A 19,570-nucleotide genomic window follows, 5' to 3' on the forward strand; every position below is an offset into this window, starting at 1 on the left:
CTTGGGCGAAACAACTTGCACAAAAACTGAAGATCAGTTGAGTGTATACTTTAATTACATCTTTAGCAAGTATTTAGCATTCTTAAATGCATACAGGAACGTGAACACATTCTTAGCTTTATCCGTTTAATTAGCCTACTTCTTCAACTATATGAATACATTAAGATAACATCAACAACAGTGAAGTAATAAAGAAGTGTAACTCAAGTACTGACCTCCAATAATACCTATTGTGCCTTTCCTCATGTATAGAAGTAAAATACTCCCTACAGATTATTCTTGCTCTGGCAGAACAATGGAATTGCAGACCCTGTTTTGGGGGCAAGTTTTAAGTATAAAGCAAGATGACAGTTTCATTCCAATGTCATGATATATAAGACCACAATTTGAATAGTTATTAAACAAATGCCATCAGGTTACAGAAATGTCTGTGTTTGAAATGGCAATCACTAATTACATTTTGTAATAGGAAAGAAATTAAGAACAATTATCTTAATAAAACAGACTCATATACTTCCCGGTACCACATTTCTTGATGACCAGAGTTCATGTTAAAATAAAAACTAGATTAGAAAGTAAATGTATTTCCTGACATCTAGTTTTTGTTGCCCCAGCTTTATACTATCTGCATTTGCCATGCACTTGCTCTTTTGCTGATGAAAAATAAGAAATCTGGAATATTCTGGAACAGGCAAGTATCAGAGAATTTTAAGAAATAAAGAAGTCTTTAAAATCAGCAATCCCCTCCTTACTTTACTCCTTGCCAAACACATTTTGGTGAAAGATGCCTGGCAAATATTCTCAGCACAATTCAATTTAGGTTTTAGCCCTGTGTTTGACTTCACAAAGGGGCAGTTATGATTATCATAACATAAATACACACTATCAGCCTGCATTAAAAAAAATAATCTACTTCATAATAAAAATAATGCATAGCATGATGTCAAACACTTAAGTACCAAACCCCATCCTTCCACTCTATGAAAAACAGACACTCTATGTATTTTTAAATGTATCATCCATATATTTAAAAGAAAAATACAAAGCATGAATCACCTCAATATCTGTCAAAACTGAAGTGAAATCATAAATTCTTTAAGTTTCCAAACAAACCTGTGTGTTACATAGCTTCAGTAGTAACTCTCCATATTCTGAAACATGTAACAACTATCCTATTTTCGTATTTTTCTACCTTAAATTTACACCAGACAATTCTTACGGTGTGTTCATTTTTTCAATTCCCAAACAAATAAATTCCACCACTTCTCCTCAAAATTATTTGGAGCAGGTCAGTATTTTTTTCAAGGTTTGTGAAGATTTTTAGTAAGAAACAGAATATCCTCAGACAAATCATGTACTAAAAGAGCAGAAAACTTCTTCATATTCAAATAAGGTTTTGAGACAAATTTACTTTCCTCTTCATGATTAAAAATTAATTAAAAACCTGCAAACCACATAAAATGGATAATCCAGGGCAAACTAGACAAATAACACCTTCACACAACTGAATTCATGGCAAAAACTTGAACACCACACACTGGAAAACCTCAGAGGTAATCTGGTGGTTTTCCTCCCCAGGGTTCAGTGGCATTCTCTTTCTCTCTCTCTCTCTTTCGCCTGCCCCAATCAAGCTTTAGTTTTCACTGCATTTAATCAGAAAAGTTGTTTACCTTTGACTTACTTCCAGATAATATAAATAAGGTATGCCAGTCTTCAGCAATTAAATTACCTTTGAACTATTACCCACTGTGACCTGCCAGAAGGACTTTCCAGATACCAGTACTGTTTTTAAATACTTCTGACACATATCCCCCAAACCAAAACCATAAGCAGGTAGACTATAAAACAGTTCCGTTCTTATGGATACATTTTATCTATTTGCTGCCTCTTTACAAGAGCTTATAACAGATAGCCTCAATACTTACCCTGAAAAAGATTTCACTAAAGAGAAAGCTCTAACTATGTATGCCAATAATGTAAAGGGATTTTTTAATTGATGTTTCAGAACACTGATCTAGGATACTTTTTCTTCTTCTTTTTTTTTTTTTTTTTTTAAAAACCAACCACATTTCTTTTGAAAAAAGCTAAAAATCAAGGTACAGATTATTCTCTCGGGGACAGAGAGAGATCTCCCTTTAGAAGAAAAGGGACTCAGACTGGCCTGCAACCAACTCCTTCCTTTTACATTTGCAAACAGTTTTCCAAAATAAGAGGCTAATGATAAGAGAAATTAATAATGAAACCTACTGGCACTTTGGATCTTACACCACATATTCCAAAAATATGGTTTGATTAAATTAAATTGATGCTGTTTTACAACATACTCCATTTTAAAAATATACATTTTTCTGTGTACTAGCAACCCTTAACCAGGAGGGGGAAAAAAAAAAAAAAATCAAAAAAACCAACAAAACAAAACCCACTGGATAAGATCCAAGAGACTGACAATGCTACTTTGAAGGTAGAAAAAGCCAATGAATGACATGACCTTACAAAAATTAAAGTTTCATTGTACCAAACCAGATTTCTTTTGCAATGTCAAACACTGTTTGCTAGGAAGTTTTATCATTTCAAACATGGCTCATTTTGACCAACAGTGCTGCTTTTTAAATGTGTCCTTGGCTAAAGACAGAAGGCTTAAAAAGTCGAGAACCTTCAGGACCATAACAACAGTCTCTCTACTGCTCTAAGATTCATGTAAATCTGAGAAAACATCTTTCCTCACATATTAACATGACAGTAACAAAGTATTCAAGAAAAAAGCATGGAAACCAGAGATGTTGGGGTAGTTTGTGAGAGCAGAACTTCTGAACCCCGGAAAATAAAGACATCTTTGTGATAGGAAGGTAAGAGGGCGAGGGAATCAGATATCCATTGTCCCACTCCCATGCGGTTTCTAATGTGCCTGTAAGTGATTAGGCCTGGTATGCCCCCGAGCTGAAATCATAGGAAACAGTGTGCTCAAAGCAATTTTATTTAAATAAAAATTAATTGCAAGTGATTCACAGTACTTATTCAGAACCTAAAATGTTATTGTTTATGAAGTCTTCCTGCATTTCACATATTACTAATGAAGCTGGCCAAAAATACAAGCAGAAAAATACATTGACAAAACCCCAAAATTTGAAAATCAAATGTAGAATTTGGTAATCTCTAGAACAATCCCCTTTATATGGAAAAGAGATCATCATTTAAATGAACACTCTGTTCCATGTCATCTTTACAGTACTAACTGAATATAATGACTGAGGTGTCCTAAGATCTCTGGCAAATTGTTGCAATGGAAAGTAAAATTAGGAAGTCCCTTCTCCTGAAAAAATATTATTACATTTACTGCTATTAATAAAAAAGTTTCTTGTCTACATGACTTAACTCCACATCTGTGTCTCCAGGACTCTACACTGCACTCTGCTATGACATGGTGGATGGGGAAGAATAGGGCAAGGAACCTTGAGCTAGCAGTAACATCACTTTTAACATTGTCCCTTCCTTTCCCAGGGTGACATTCTTCCTTAAAATCAACACAAGATAAAATTTGACAGTTAAGAAGAACAGCTATATATCTGCATGCATACATGGATGCATACATATAGTTTAAAGAGAGAAATGTAACTTCAGTAACTACTGACTTTTGTGATCTACTATTTATCATTTAGTGCAACCCACAAAGGCAAGAAATGAATGCTTTCACAATTTCTTCAGCTTTTAATAACATTTTAAAATTTATTATTTGTTTTAATAGCATTATTCTAAAATATATATACATCCCCTCATATAATGAAGTAGACTATGGGTTTGATTTCTAAAGAAAGAACACTCTTTTGAACAAGAATTATCAAAACAAGCATTTTATCACAAAAATATAAAACCTGCTCATTTGGAAATAATTGCACTGAAGTTACTAAGCTCCTTCCTATTCAGACCTAAACAAACTGATGTTATCTTGAGAGTTGTTCCCGTGCTGGTTTTAAGGCTCAAACCCAAGTCTCACAGGTGGCCCTTGGACCATGTCCTCTTACATCTGAACAACCGCAAACAGGAGGGTAAATAAAGTCTGACAAACTAACAGAACTGCTGCATGAGGAAGTATTTCCTATTGCTGTTTCCAGGTCTGTGTTTAGCTGTAAAAATATGTAAGAAATTGCGGTTTAAAGATCTTTACTGATCCTCTTGTTTAACTTTTAGCTATAAATTTAAACGACAAGTGTATCGTTGGTATTTACTATGAATATAAAATCCACAGAAATTACTTTTTACAGATATCTGGGCTAAATTCATGGAAGTTTGCACATCACATTATTTACCTTACAGAAAACAGAATAAAAATATAATTCTGAAATCTATTAAACATACTTTAAGCAAAAGCAAAGACATGTCTTCTTACAACAAAGTATATTTTCAGACATGGGTATCTACTGCCATAGCAATTCAAATCATTACATGTATTACACCGTAAGGCCATTTTAGGCTGGAAAGTACAATAATTGCCTATATTTTTGTATCTATTTATACTTCAGTTTTGGTTGACAATGGTATTTTTATAGCTAAGAATGCTCCAGCCTCATTATCTACAACAGCACTGGTCTGACAACGCCCTTTAAGCTGCATTGCTGCTGCACCTCCAAGACAGAAGACACACCGTGTATGGGTGAGCATTCATCGAACGCCACCCATTCTTCCACGCAGACAATGTAACTGGTAATTCTAAAAGGAATCAGGAGTCTGCACCAGCAAATCAACATAAACTCCAGCTGGAGATTGGTCATTAACTCACCCAGATGTGAACTAAATAGGTTGAGAAGGAGAGACAGAATCGCCATTCAGCCTCTGCTTACACAGTGTAATATTCATGAGAGCCTTAGACAGTTTCGGATAGATATCTCTTCAGCTAAATCCAACTGCTATTGTGAACTGAACCTCTCGGAAACTTACAGACACAGCCTGCAAATCCCTTTTTATATTTTGTTTCCCATGGCATTTCATGAACTAAGGCTTGGGGGGAAGGGGGGAGAGAAACCACCAAATATCCTAAATTAATGGCATTCTACTGCAATGCTACTGACTGAAGACTACATTCCTTTCTTCAAAACATCTCAGCTGTTGCAGGCATTATGAAACGGAGCCTATCATGTAGCCTAAGGGGTTTTTTTGCTCTGACTCCTCTATGCAAATCTTTCTCTTCTGCAAAATTATATTTTTCCTGTCTTTGCCATCACAACGCACTACATGAAGATTCTGAAAGTTCCACCATACTGAAGCTTCCCCATGTCAATGCTTCAGACAGAAGTGCACAATCCATGGGGCATGTCCCTTTTCTTCAGTTCTGAGGCAGGAATGTTTTTTTTCCTTATAGATTTAATGACCTCTGAAGATATGTGCCTGAGTTTTTCCACCAGGAAGTCCCAGAATTTTTCAGGTGAAAGAGATTAAGACAATTTACAGGTTCATAAAGATGTTATAAGACATGAGTTAAACACCCACAGAGTTCATTCATGGCTATCAGTTCCAGCTCTCTGGGAATCATGCCTCTACCATTACCTCTGTCACCCATGTCAGCCTATATATTTCATAGTATTTTCTCCATTAAGGGTTTGTCCTCCTGCTCCTTCTCTGGATGAGCTGTGTGCATTTGTTTCCCTCTACAGGTATCGAGGGCATCAATCCTGCAATCTAATTGTCCTAATCAGATCCCTCCTCGTTCAGTACCTTGACATAATGTTCAAATCTTACATGACACAGTTTTTGGTATATCACTTGCTCAATATGAATGACATTGGTCACTTCCAGTTAAAATCAGGGCCGTTTTCTCTCTGCATATAGTCACCAAACTTCAACTTGGCCCATGTCAAACGTATTATATTCTATCTTTCTACCATGCATCCAGTGACCTCTCATAGCCACTGCTGGCAACCCTCACTCCTCCTCCTGGCTCTCCCCTGGGGGTTAAGCACCCAACAGCAGAATCTCCAGGGGATGCAGAAGGGGGAAGCATGAACAGTCAGCTCTGAAGCACTAGCCTCCTCCTATTCCTCTTCTCACTCTCTTCAGCAGACAGGCTGTGGTTGCTCTTGTTCCTGCCACATCAGGCAGCACCCATGAAGACAGCAGCTCTGTCTGGAAGAGGCTGGATGGCATGAGAAACACATGGCAGCAGATCTTAGCCTGCTGCATGAAGACAAAAGCAGAAGAAGCAGCTGGAGAAGCTCTCAGGTGGTGTCAGGTCCAGACACCCTGAACACACAGCTCTCAGCTATGCCTACCACCAACTCTAAACCATGTGACATTAATGAAATGCACCCCAAGACTTCCACAGACAAGCACAGCCATAAATTTGTTCACATCTGCTCATACAGTTTTTGGATCACTTGGGAAGGAGCTAGAAGTGCTAACAGAAATGAATAAACTCTACAAGGCTCTGCCTCACGCTCCACCCCCAAAACAAAGCAACTGACAGAAATAACTTACTAACATGAAACACAACATATTGAATTCTGAAAATTAATTATGCTTCTGGGTCTGATTCCCTCCCACGGATGTTACTACACTTCAATCCAACCAGGAGCAAGGGAACTGCTGAGCAGATTCTTCAGGAATCTCTATGATCTATATCCCACAGTTAAATAATTTTTAGCACTATGTACCCAATTTTGATAACTGCTTTTGGCAGCATGATTTTCTAAACTCTCAACAGTAATTTTACAAACCATATGCAAAAGTCAAAAAAAACCACTACAAACTAACTCTTCAATTTCTGCACGGATAATAATGGAAAAACCTAAAAATACTGTATGTATAAAGGCTTGATGAGTCCCAATGAATGAGGAAATGTTGGAAGGAGGAGAAAAAAGATTTCACATAGACAACCAATATTATAAATTATAAATTCACCTGGGGATGACAGCTTGTTTATAATAGATAGTTTTTCATGCACCCTGTTTTGTCTATATAGAAGAACTGTTTGCATATTAATCCATTTAGCAGTGCAGACAGAATATTGTTATTTTTTAAGAATTTAAAACAAACAAGTATGATTTTTGCCTTCTAATACCAAACAGTTTTATCCCCTCTTAAAAGTTAAATGTTGTTACATTTTTAAGTACTGCCATGAAAGCTGAACAGCACTTTTGCACATTTGGACTGCTGCCCCTGTAGTTTGGAATTTCCAATAAACAAGTTGCTCTGCTTTGATTTTCACTGCCAAGTTCACACTTCTCAAACAGAATACAGTCAACTTTAGTTCATATTCAACTTTTTTTCTGGCTCCCTTTCTACTTACACACTGTGAAAATATTCAGCAATTTCTTGGAAGAGCTAAAAAAATTTTTAATATGACTCTTGATAATTGTATGTTTCTTCTGGAAAAATTAATTTCATTTGATTAATGTCATTCTTCATTTTCAGACTAAAATTATAATTCCACAATGGAATTTAATGAAAAGATCTTCCTTGAGTAAAAACACTTTTTCCCCCTGTATATAGCCTGATAAAAATACAGGAAAGAAAAGAAGACTTTTTATTTCTCCCACTGCCTTCTTACACAAAAAGCCAACTCTGGACAACTCTTAGATGTTTTATCTATACATTACCTAGCTTAGCATTAATTGTATTTCCCCTGAAGAAAAAGGAATACCTTGGAAATAGTGTCACAGGACACAGTACACCAACATGAAGTTCAGTATCATCAAACAGATGCAATTTCAGCCAGTTCCTTTCTTGCTAAACATGGCTACATCCTCTCACCACTTATCTTGCTGCCTCTCATCTGGTTCTCCCTAGCCCCTGAGGCAATTTAATTGATAAAAGATCAGAGGGAATAGCTAAAGAAGAAAATGAAACTTTTTCTACCACATCAGTGGGCTGAACTGGCTCAACATAATAAGATGTATCAGATACAGAAATTACTGGTATAGTTCACAACAGAGATCATTATGCCTTCAATCATCCCAGTATTTTGCACTGCATGGTACAATTAGTTACACTTTAAAAAAAAATTGATTTTTCCATAATTCACACCATTCACTGGGTAACTACAAGGATGGAAATTCCACAAACTCTGGACAACCTGAAACACAGAAAATTAAGTACCCTTCACTGAAAAAAAGATAAGCAGAGATAATTTGGAAGGGCTGCACATAATCCATAACTAATACTTCTGTAAATTGCATTACAGTCTTTCATAGAAAACAATGAAGAGCAGTACATAAAAAGTATAAAGGATCCATATATTCAGAAAAGCTAAAATTACAGACAACGGCAGGATAGGAAATCTGAGGTACATCTTCAGACACTGACGCAAAGATGCATTACTTTATTTCAAAAGATAAATTAAAGCAACTTCATCAGCATAAGGAACATTTTACAGCACAGCCAGGACTCCAGGGTAAGTTTCTCTCTCAATCCCAGACTGAATGCTGTGTCTACTATATGAACTCTTCCCAAAGTTACCTAAGAATTTGATCAAAATTAATTACCATGAAAAAACACTGAGGTTTCGACATTTAAAACCCTATACACTGCAGCATTTAGCTGTGGCAATGCCCAGAACAGGGTTTTTAAATGAAATTTAACCAAAGCATAAATTGCACCACCTAATATCGGAGGCATCTAATCAGCAATGTTCAGAACGATGTTTACCTGATATAAAAACCACACAAAAAAGGAAACAAACGTTCACCATCAATAGAAGCATGTATGAGAAACATAATATTCAAATGTATTTATCCTCTTTGGAATAATCAATGTATTAAATACTTTGTATCCTGCCTGAAGTTACTATTTCTTGAAAGGAACAGACAAAGGATGAAACAACGTCTCTGCAGCTACCCAATAACAAAGACTGACCTCTGAATTCCTCTAGACTCTACCATTTTTAAAGGAGAAAATCCAGTGAAAAATTACGTGACTAAAAGGACATTCTTGTGAGTCATTTCTATTATAAGGCTAAATTATGATTCAGGCAAAGAGAAAAATAGAGTGTTTTTGAAGAATACTTAATCTCCCACTGGGCACAATTTAAATTCTTGTTCTCCTTTAAAAAAAGCTGTAACATAGGTATGCAAGTTATATGTAGTCCAGCCCTCTTCACTTACCTGAAGACAACATGTCTTCCAGGAATTTATAAAGCATTATATTAATAAAACATTATACCACATGTGCAAAAAATATGAAAATATATATAGATATATTTAGCCTTACTTCTCCATGTCTTAAAGGTGTAATAGCTCCTCTTGCTACTGCCATTCGGAACAACGTTTCTGTGGCCTGCACCGAACAACACACAAACAAATTAGTTATTTAAAAAACAGACAATGCAACTCATGAAGATTTGTTTCAACTTTTATAACATTATTTAAAGTGTCAACTACCTTCAGCACCCATTTTACAACTGAATCACTTCAGTAAGTTATTTAGAACCATCTGCACGGCTTAGGCAAAGGTTTATTGCAAGGTGAGAGGTCTGTGGAGGTAGTAACCACCTCAACAGTGCACAGTCCCTCCCGCAATGCTGCAGCAGTTACACAAGGCTCTTCATTCAGGTCAGAGATGCTCAGCCCTATATAATGATCTTCCCCAGGCTGTCAGGTCAAAGTGGGAAACTAAGAAAAAAAATAGTTACATGGTACTTTACAACCCATTAAACTGATTAATTTTTAAAGTTGATGTTTAATAGTATACACTTAAATTAACAAACAAATATCGAAAAATGAGAGTATGATGCAACCCTTTTCCTAAAAGTGCCTGAGCCCCTCTTAATAATTGTGGCATTACAAAACACAACATTGTCCTGTGCAAATGACAGGGAACACATCTTCGGGGAAATTTTTAATTAGGTTAATCTTTAGTTAGGTTGCATAATTTCTGTGTTAGTTGTCCCATCCTTTCTTAATCCAGTGGGACAACTAGCACATACTTCTGCCATAAACACAGATTACTGACTCTTAATGCAAGCCTAAATACAAAAAAAAAAAAAAAAAAAAAAGTGTAAGTTCTGTATCACATTTCTTTCTACAAGCTGGCTGCAAAAAGGCATGAAAAACTTCACTGGTTACATAAAATCATGGATTGGCACATCAGTGTACACAAGAACAGATCTGTTTTAAAGACTTGTTTCCCTAGCAAGTAGTGAAGCCAGTTTCAATTTCAACTGCAACAAAACATGTTTTTAATATCTGGTTCTAATAAAAAAAAAAAATTCTAACATGTAAGGATCTATGTCAGAAAGTATTTAGCAGACTGTTTGAAAAGACATTTATAAAGTTGAGAAATAGAAGTAGTTTGCAGTAGCTGATTATCTTTTAAATAGTGATTTAAAAAATAAGCAGCTCAATGCTTACATGCTTGCAAGACTTGCTGGGTTCATGCCACACTACCTTAAGATAGCTGTATCTCAGCAAAAGTAGTATCAAAGACATCTCTTGAGATTAATTCCTCAATCTTCCTAGACACAGATTAAGTGGCATTTACCCTTTTCTAAATAATTGCCTGCAGAAAAGAATTTTACAACAGAGCTTTTAATTAATTACCTTATGCTTTCCCCTCCCATCTGTAAATGGATGTGTGAGCTCCAGAACATGTAAAATGTATTACACTTCATTTACACCTGCAACAACACAGGGCAATGCCCAAGTGCGATTATTCTCAAACCCATCTTATTTGAGAGATGAAGTGAGCCTCATACAACCCTTTGTATTTCCCAAAATTGGTTTCTTTCACCAACATTTTTAAGGATGTTTCAAACGAATTGAGCATTCTGTCACTAGAGCTAAGCTGCTTTTGTTTCTTTTGAAAACCACTGGTCTGTGTGACTTTCTTTTCAGATCTAGTAGTAAAAGATCTCTCTTAATACACTTGTACTCACATCATTAACACCAGATGTCATTCAGAAACAAGTTAACATCACAGCATCAGAAAATCCAGCACCATAGATGTCCTCCTATGGGCCACTCTTCATGTGCCCAGTACCACTAAGAAGATTAGCCCTACAATCACAGCTTCTTACCCAAATAGAGTGGGGGGGATGAGGCCACTTATGGCCATTCATGCACTGACAATTAATAAGGCTGGAGAATGGGCTATTGGATTTTTAGGTATGCAAAATCCAAGAGGATGCTTAAAGATGTTCATCTTTCAAAAGAGTAATTAGAGCCAAGCTTACTGTTGGTGTAATGTTTAAGGTGAAGGAGGTGGAATTAACAGAAAATATTTTAAGTTTGTATCCTTTCTACAAAGAAAACTAAATGTGAACAAAGTGTTGAGATTCAAGTAAGGCGAAGTCTTACATGGAAAAAGAACAAGATCAAATCACTCAGGAACTTTTTAAACGCCTTCACAAAACTGTAACATCACATAGACTACTGATAAAAGTGACCTGGCTAGGAAAATGTGGCCAGTCTTAAAACGTGAATTTATCTGCAACACTTCTGTTTTGGACAAACTCTTGCACTGTCTTCAGTTTCCAGCTTTTTCCCTTCCGCCCCACAAAGGCAGGCATAATCAATCACTGGCAGAGACCACCAGGGTCATCTGGTCCTACTCAGGGCCCCTTGGAGCAGGCTGCTCAGGGCTTGTTCAAGCACATTTTCATGGATGGAGGTCCCACAGCCTCTCTAATCAACCTGTTCCAGAATTTCACAACAACTTGTTTTCAGTGACAAGTCCACAAAAAATACAATTTACAGATGAGCTGTAAACTCCCTGTGCTTCCCAAAGAAGCACAGACCAAATCCCCAAATTCTCCAAAAGTGGTGGAAATGCTTCATGCCATCCAAGTGGAAGGCCATCCTTCCTTCTGCAGTTCATAGCCATGAAAAGCCAAGCCACACTAAAATCCTGAAACACAGAACGTCCTGCTGGCATTCAAACTGTACGGGTTGGATTAATAAGCATGGGGGTGGAAAAACATAAAACATAAATGCACCAAAAACCACTGGGTTTTCTGAAATGTTAAAGAAACTCCATCATACTTAATGCTCCATAAAGAATAGGGGGAAAAAAGCTGCATGAATGAAGAATCATGCTCCATAATATTCTCATACAACTTGTTACAATATTAAGTTTAAATCCATTGAACACAAACATCACAACTTTACATAATTATTTTTAAAAGTATGAAGTATATTGAAATGTGAAGTTCATTTAATTACATTAAATCTGATAAAAACATGCAGAGTACTGCTCTCACATATTAATCTATCTTTCAACACAGACTACCTAATAAAATAAATTTGACTTCTTCAGCAATAGATTTCTATTGGAAAAGTTTAGCAAACTTTTAGGTATCAGGTCAAAACTGCCCTTCTGCCCCACTCAACAGTTTTCACAGCTCTTCCAGTTTACAATTCACAGTATCCTTGTGTAAAGACACCCACAGTTACATGCCATTCAGAATAATTTTAACTGCCTGATTGCAATGTCAGCCTTTTCCAATCCATAAAGGATCTTCTAAAATTCTTCCATATATTCATATTTAACATTTGTCCACTGAATGCCAAGGTTTACATACATTTATTGCTTAAATTACATCAATTTTTAAATCCTGAAAATATTAAAATAATCTTGTATTTTATGTTAAGATGTGTAACTGTGAGTATGAAATACAACTGATTGGAAATATTTATTATTGTGTCAGGACAACCTATTAAAAAGGCAAAACTGTGCATTTAAGAAATTATAACAGTGTTCCCAAAGAAACCGCCAGCTAGGAATTTAGATCATTTTTAACTGCTTCTGCCTCTGTTAGCATTAAATATTTCGTTATAATCAGATTTTTACGAAGCTGGAAAAATTTAAGATTTATTTGCATTCAATTCACTGCAAATAAGCCTTAAATAAGAATCATTACAGGCTCAGGCAATGACTTTAGATACTTCTATTCGGAGATGGGAGTCAGAGTCCATAAGAAAGCAAATTATCAACAGATGGTTTTAGTGATCTCAGTGTGAAATAAATGTGTTGCCAAGCTGATAGTTACTGAATCCTAAAATTGTTCTTCACCGTAAGGAATGTATGTATACTGTGTTACATTGTATGTGAGGTGAAATGGCAGCCTAATGTGTCTTACCACTCTGTAACGCCAGGCAAGCTCTAATGTCATCTCCAGACAAAGATGACCAACTGTTGTTCTCCCTCCAAGAAAGCAGAGGCTTCTGTTCAAATTCCTTGCAAGTGGGTTAAAAAAAAAAAAAAAAAAAAAAAAAGAAACCACTTGTATGAACCAGAACTAAAGTGGAAAATAATTGTGTATTATTGATGTAAATTGTAGGAAAAACAGCAAGAAAAACAGTACTTTATATTCCAGATGTTTTGAATTTTCTAGGTATTCACAAAAATAAAATGGTCTTGAAAGTTTTCATCAAAAGAGTTACGGTTTTACCAAAGTTAAAACTGCAAATGCAAGCAGTGGAGGGGATTGTTAATGCAAATTAATTAATTTAGAAATGCATCCTTTTTTAATCACCTGACAGATTTTGGCACCTACTTCTAAATGTGCATTTTAAATATTAAAAATTTTTCTATTTAAAGATATGTCCTAAAAGGCACAGATCTTTAGAAATCATTCACAGCAATTTACAGATTTAATTAAAATTAAAATGGTGCTATTTGTTATAAGAATAAAAATGGATGGAATAACACAAAAGACTTTTTCACTCCTATTAAGTTTGCTGATCTTGGCTACGCTAGCTGGCTGACAGCTCTAGACTGTAAAATTTGTGCTTCTTCACGAAAAGCAAATTACATTCAAAAAAGGTTTTTGACAGTCTGTCCGAAATCATCACTAACATTTTTCAACTTGATTAAATATTGCAAATAAACTATTGTTACAGCCCTGATTAGCTAACCATCACACAGCTTCTGAAAACAAGCATGAGTGCTATAAAAAAGATATTTGGTGAGATTCAGAAGCAATAATGAATAGGAAAATGTACAAGAATTTTCTGAAAGCAATTTTTCCTAATTTCTGTCCACAAAATCTTAAGTGTAAGGCAAACTTCTTCATCTAAACCTTATTCCAGATGACAGATTTAACTTAACTGATAAGCTTGTTTACTGTTACAGCTCTTGATGAAATTACAATACTATTATAGAACTTACTATATATATTTCTATATATTTTATTAATTTTAAATATATTTAAAATACATTAAAATACAACACTGAAGCTGAACTGATGCCTTTAAAGAGACATATTTGTAAATTCTTGTTTTCTGGAAAACCATAAAAAATTTTGCTCAGTCCATTTGACAGGTGTGAATTCCATGTACCTCTGTCTTTTAAGAGTCTGGATGTCTCTGCCTCCATTACTGAACCATTTGAACCTTAATGAACCATTGCACCTTACTGTACCATGAGCAGATCAGTATACACTTGACAACTGAGACACAAGTTCTTTCCATTCACCCATTAGCAGTTCAAATCACTTCTTACCTTTACCTTCTATAAAAGCAACTGAACTCTGAGCTCTATAAAGCCTAAACAATTTAAATCCTATGATAAAGTATATTTTACATAGTTCACGATAGCCCATTTTCTGAAACTTCTCTAATTTTTTCCATTTTCAGCTTTCAAAATGTGAACACCCAGAGAAAATATTGCACCAAACACCCACCTGCACATTCCATATTTGATCCCCCTTTCCTCTGGTTACTTATGGAACATTTCTGCACGTTTATTAGAGGGATAATACAATTCTATTACATAAATCACATTTTACTGACTGCCCCAAATGAAAATAAAGATGCACATAAGGAATAAAAGGACACATATCCACCTACTCACAAAGTCCCAGCAATTATCAGTTTGCAATTATCTCATGGAAGCTCTGGACACACAAGAGAAGGGCAAATCTGCTCTAATTTATGGGTAAGGAGGGAAGACCAGCTTGAAGATTAGGGGGCAGAAAGCAAATAAAGCACACACCTGGCCATGTATCTTACACAACAAAAGTACTAACTGAAAATGGCTCTCTTTTCTCAAATAGTATATGTATGTTGATTCCCTAATGAGATTCTTGGGGTTTTCTAGAACACATCACTAATATAGCATAAATAAACTAGTATTAATAAGATTAACAGCACAGGTAACTCTTTTTGAGTCACATCTTGCTCCTTCCTCAGAATATCTGCAGATTTGTCATGTAAATTTAGGGTCAGATTTACACACAAATATTTGATCGGTTCAGTGTAATTTCTATTACGCTAACAAATTCCATTTGCTCACTGAACTAAATCTGCACCTTCAGGGTAAATGAACTCTCTTATGAATTAATCTACCCCTACCCTACTACCTAACTGAACTACCCTGATCTTCATAACACCCAAAAGATAATATACATCATGGTGATGGACTTTGCATTTAGCCTTCGCTATGCCTCTGCTGTAAGAACAGACCCTTGCTGCAGAACTGCTCGCGAACCTCAGCCTCTCCTTAAAACAGCTTTAAAACTTACAGCTGCAGAACACACACTCAGCAAATGAACCAAGCACAAAAATAATCAAGCCCTGTGCACTGCCAAGAGGATGAAATAAAAGCATTAGTATTTATTTATCTTCATCTGAACCCAGTAATCTGCAGTTGTACTTGTAACTTTTTCCAAGATGATGATAATTTTCTTTCCTTCTCCTGACTTCTCTACCTGTTCTTCTCCCTTTCCTTCCTCCCACCCTCCTCTCAAAAAATGCTTGGTATTTAATTTGGATTCCTGGTCCCAGCCTGTAACTGACTTTCAACTTTTTCTAGTTTTCTCTGCAGAAAGGACTGAACAGCTCAATGCTGCAATTAACTAAATATCAGGAAGCCAGGAAAAAAAAAAAAAAAAAAGAAATAAAATCCAGCAGTATAATGCTCATGAACTGAATTACCCACAAACCAGGCCAGAAGCCAGCATGGGAAACTGGAGAAATAGGCCATTTAATCTCCTCTGCCTTGACAGAAATGCCAGAGAAAGGATGTCCAAGTAAGGCTGCCTCACCACCAGCACCAAGCAGAGGTTTCTGCATCTGAGAAACGATCCACTGAGGCCAGCTAAAACCTTCCTCCTTTCCAATCACACAGCAGAAGAACAGAAAACAGCTGCAAGCCAGCCTGCAGAAAGCTTGACAACTGTCAAAAATGGTTTTGATTAGTAATGCTGCCAGATAGAATAAAAGATAAGAGCTGAAAGACCACGCTGGCCAACCCAGGAATATACGAGCACACTTGCACGTAGTCAGAGCTCCCCCGGGGAATTGGGGGCAGCAAAATGTTCAGATTTCCAGCTCCAAAATGATGAGAAGGAGCACATGCACCCATCCATCCATCCCGCACCGTCCTTGCAGCGGGAAGACTTCCCACCTCCCTCCATCCCATTTTGAACTGATCCATGGGACATTTCTGCTGTCTGGAACAACTACACTCCAAAGCCACAGGTCTGCGCAGACTTGATGAAGTCACCAAGTGCCAGGATAACAGGGTGACACTGCCCTGAGCCCACAGCTATGCTGAACTCCAACACTACACAGAATCACAGAATAGTTTAGGTCAGAAGGGACCTTTAAAGATCATCTAGCCCACCCCCCCTGCCATGGGCAGAAACACCTTCCACTAGATCAGGTGGCCCAAAGCCCCGTCCAGCCTGGCCTCGAACACTTCCCATGATGAGGCATCCACAACTTCTCTGGGCAACCTGTTCCAGTGTCTCACCACCCTCAGTCTAAAAATGTCTCCCTTATATTCAGTTTAAATCTATCCTCTTTCAGTTTAGAACCATTTTCCCTTGTCCAGTCACTAGAAGCCTTGGTAAAAAGTCTCTTTCCATCTTTCTTATAAGCCCCCTTTAAGTCCTGGAAGGCTGCTATAAGGTTCCCAGAGCTTTCTCTTCTCCAGGCTGAGCAACCCCAACTCTCCCAGCCTGTCCTCATAAGAGCGCTGTTCCATCCCTCCAGCCATTTTTGTGACCTCCTCTGGACCTGCTCCAACAGGGCCATGTATTTCCTTGCTGAGAAATCCAGAGCTGGACACAGCACTGCAGGTGGGATCTCACAAGAGCTGAGTAGAGGGGAAGAATCACCTCCCTCAACCTGTTGGCCACACTTCTCTTGATGCAGCCTAGGATACAGCTAGGCTGCGAGTGCACACTGCCAGCTCACATCTAATTTTTCATCCATCAGTACCCCCAAGTCCTTCTCCCTAGAGCTGCTCTCAATCCACTCATCCCCCAGCCTGTATTGATACCGGGAGCTGCCCCGACCCACGTGTAGGACCTTGCACTTGGCCTTGCTGATCATCCTACACTTAACTACATCTCTGTCCATCCATTCTGACTCTTCACTGTGATTATGTAGCACCTGGCCCTGCTGGTCTGAAGAGCGCCGGTGAAGACTGTCATGAAAGAAAGCCGATAGATGAGAAAGAAGGGTATGTGACATGGCAATAAGCACCAAGAATTCATTCCCAATCCATCATAAATAAGTGAAGCCAATCTCTTCTGCAATACAAGTGAAAGCAGATGGAGGTGAGCTTTCATGGTTCACCCCGGTTCCTCAGTGACTTACTGGGACAACTGAAAGCAAAATCCAGACCCCTGATCCCTATTCTCCACTTTAACCCCTGGAAAATGGCAGAGACTTAAACATTCAATGACACCAGTAAGCTATTCCAGCAGCCTTGGGTCTAACATAGACATTTTTAGCTTTCACTATGACCACTAAATTAATGAGAGCTGCATATTTAGACAGCTTGGTTTCATATTATCCAAGCATGTGTTAGGGAATTACAAACTAATTTAAGTACAGTCATTTACAATTCCTTTATCTGCCTTCAGTGACTAGAATTTCTTGTTAGCATGAACTCTGAGCAGGTTCAATTCAGTGCATTACAATATTTATGTTTAATGTGTTTCACAACCATGGTCCTTTTTCTTTAGGGGATTACCTCATCTTTTATGTTTCCCACTGGTAGCAGTTTTAAGTGGCAGTTCTCAGCATTTGCAAATGAAACAAAAATTTCTTTGTCTCAATTGGTTTTTTTCCATGTATTGTAATTTACCCACGGAGTTATGAGTTAAACTAATACAAACCTAATCTAAAAAACATTTTCAAACTAGTGATTTATCATCACCACACTGTAACCAACAAGTATTATAGACTACATCTATTCAGGATAAGACACTCACACTTGCTTCCCAACCTTATTTTTTAAAACGTGTATGTCCCACAATCTTTCCAAACTAATTCAAAACAGAACACACAGGTTAATGCTATTTCAGTTTTGGTGCAACTTATAAAATGCCTCTCTCCTCTATCTAGAAAAGTTTCGCTAATGCTGAACAACAGCTAAATTGTTTTCAGTGAATGGTATGTATATTCTGGAGAAGATCTAACAAAAAATGAATCGGTGTAATTTTATTTATCACATGCTGTTGCCCATTAAAAATAAATAAATAAATCAAATGCTGATTGTAAGTGAATTAAAACCATTTAATACAAAATAATCAGCAAGACATTTCAGAAAGTCACATATTATATGGGGAATGGTAATTAACTGCCAACATAATATAGTATTCTGAAATATTTTTTTAAAACTTGTTCTTAAAAAAGAAAAAAGAAAAAGTAAAAAATTCAGGGCTTAGAACAGTATTTTGAGGGCTGGCAGAAGCACTGGTCAACCTCTTCCTGTTCTTATTTTGCCCAAGAGTAACAAACAGAAATCTTCACTTATAGGCTGCATAATGCTCAGAGTTTGCAAGTGAAGCCATTTCAAATAAACTGAATGAGCAAAATCTCTTCTTTCGAAGCATCTTTCTTCAAAACTGACATGACAACAGTACCTCCAGGGTCTGAGAATAGCCACCCCTGCTAAGTAGTGCAGGGCACACAGCAAAGCACTCTTGCAGACTGTTTTCTCTTTTCAAGAAAGGCAGGAAACTTTTATCAGAAGACCAATCTCAGAAGGAAGCCACACTTCTCCTTTACATGCACTATCAGAAGGGCCACATCTATTCTGAACACCAAGACTGTTGACAGAAGCCGCAGTGTAATTGTACTCCAGAAGCCCCGCTTCTTAATAATCAAGCTTTTGACATAACACCTACCCATGATCACTAAAACGTTATGCAAACATGCAACAGCGAAAAGTGGTAAAGTCCGCTACATCTGCTCAAACAAAAATTATGAGAACTCAGTACCTCTAATTCTGTGGCTAAAGGATTCTGAATTTCTAAACATGCAGAATTACCCCTGTATAGAAGCTGAGTTTGAAACACTTCTTTTCTGTCTCTCTGTCATGCCAGGAGCTGGATACTCCTCCTTCCTCCTCTTGAATGTTTTCCACAAAGAGAAGCTACACTGGACTGACCCTCCCAACAGATGAATTACTGTAGCCAGCCCAGCAGCTGGGGGACAAATATCAAATGTCGAGAAAGAAAAAAGTACCTCTAGCAAGTTAAATTAGCAAAATACCCTTAAAAATCAAGACATCAGCTAGACTCAGACTCAAATCCCCTGAGTTGAAGTTGGATACAATCCTCGTGTCCTGACACGTATTAGATCTAAAGAGGCTTTCAGTCAGGCCTGCTCGACAATATTGGAATTGCCAA

General features: G+C 37.1%; 1 protein-coding gene across 2 annotated transcripts in view; it reads right to left on the reverse strand.

Annotated features, from left to right (window-relative positions):
• TMEM135 (transmembrane protein 135) overlaps positions 1–19,570 on the reverse strand; it is a 186,376-nt gene that overhangs the window by 101,161 nt on the left and 65,645 nt on the right. Inside the window, exon 5 of one of the 2 annotated variants that reach the window (XM_074917559.1) lies at positions 9,196–9,261. The exons of the other annotated variant lie outside the window; for it this stretch is intronic. Within the exon in view, the coding sequence (XP_074773660.1) occupies positions 9,196–9,261 (66 nt within the window). The remainder of the gene's footprint in view (positions 1–9,195; positions 9,262–19,570) is intronic. 2 annotated transcript variants of the gene reach the window in all.

Source organism: Athene noctua, chromosome 1 (genome assembly GCF_965140245.1).
Source record: "Athene noctua chromosome 1, bAthNoc1.hap1.1, whole genome shotgun sequence".
NCBI lineage: Eukaryota > Metazoa > Chordata > Aves > Strigiformes > Strigidae > Athene > Athene noctua.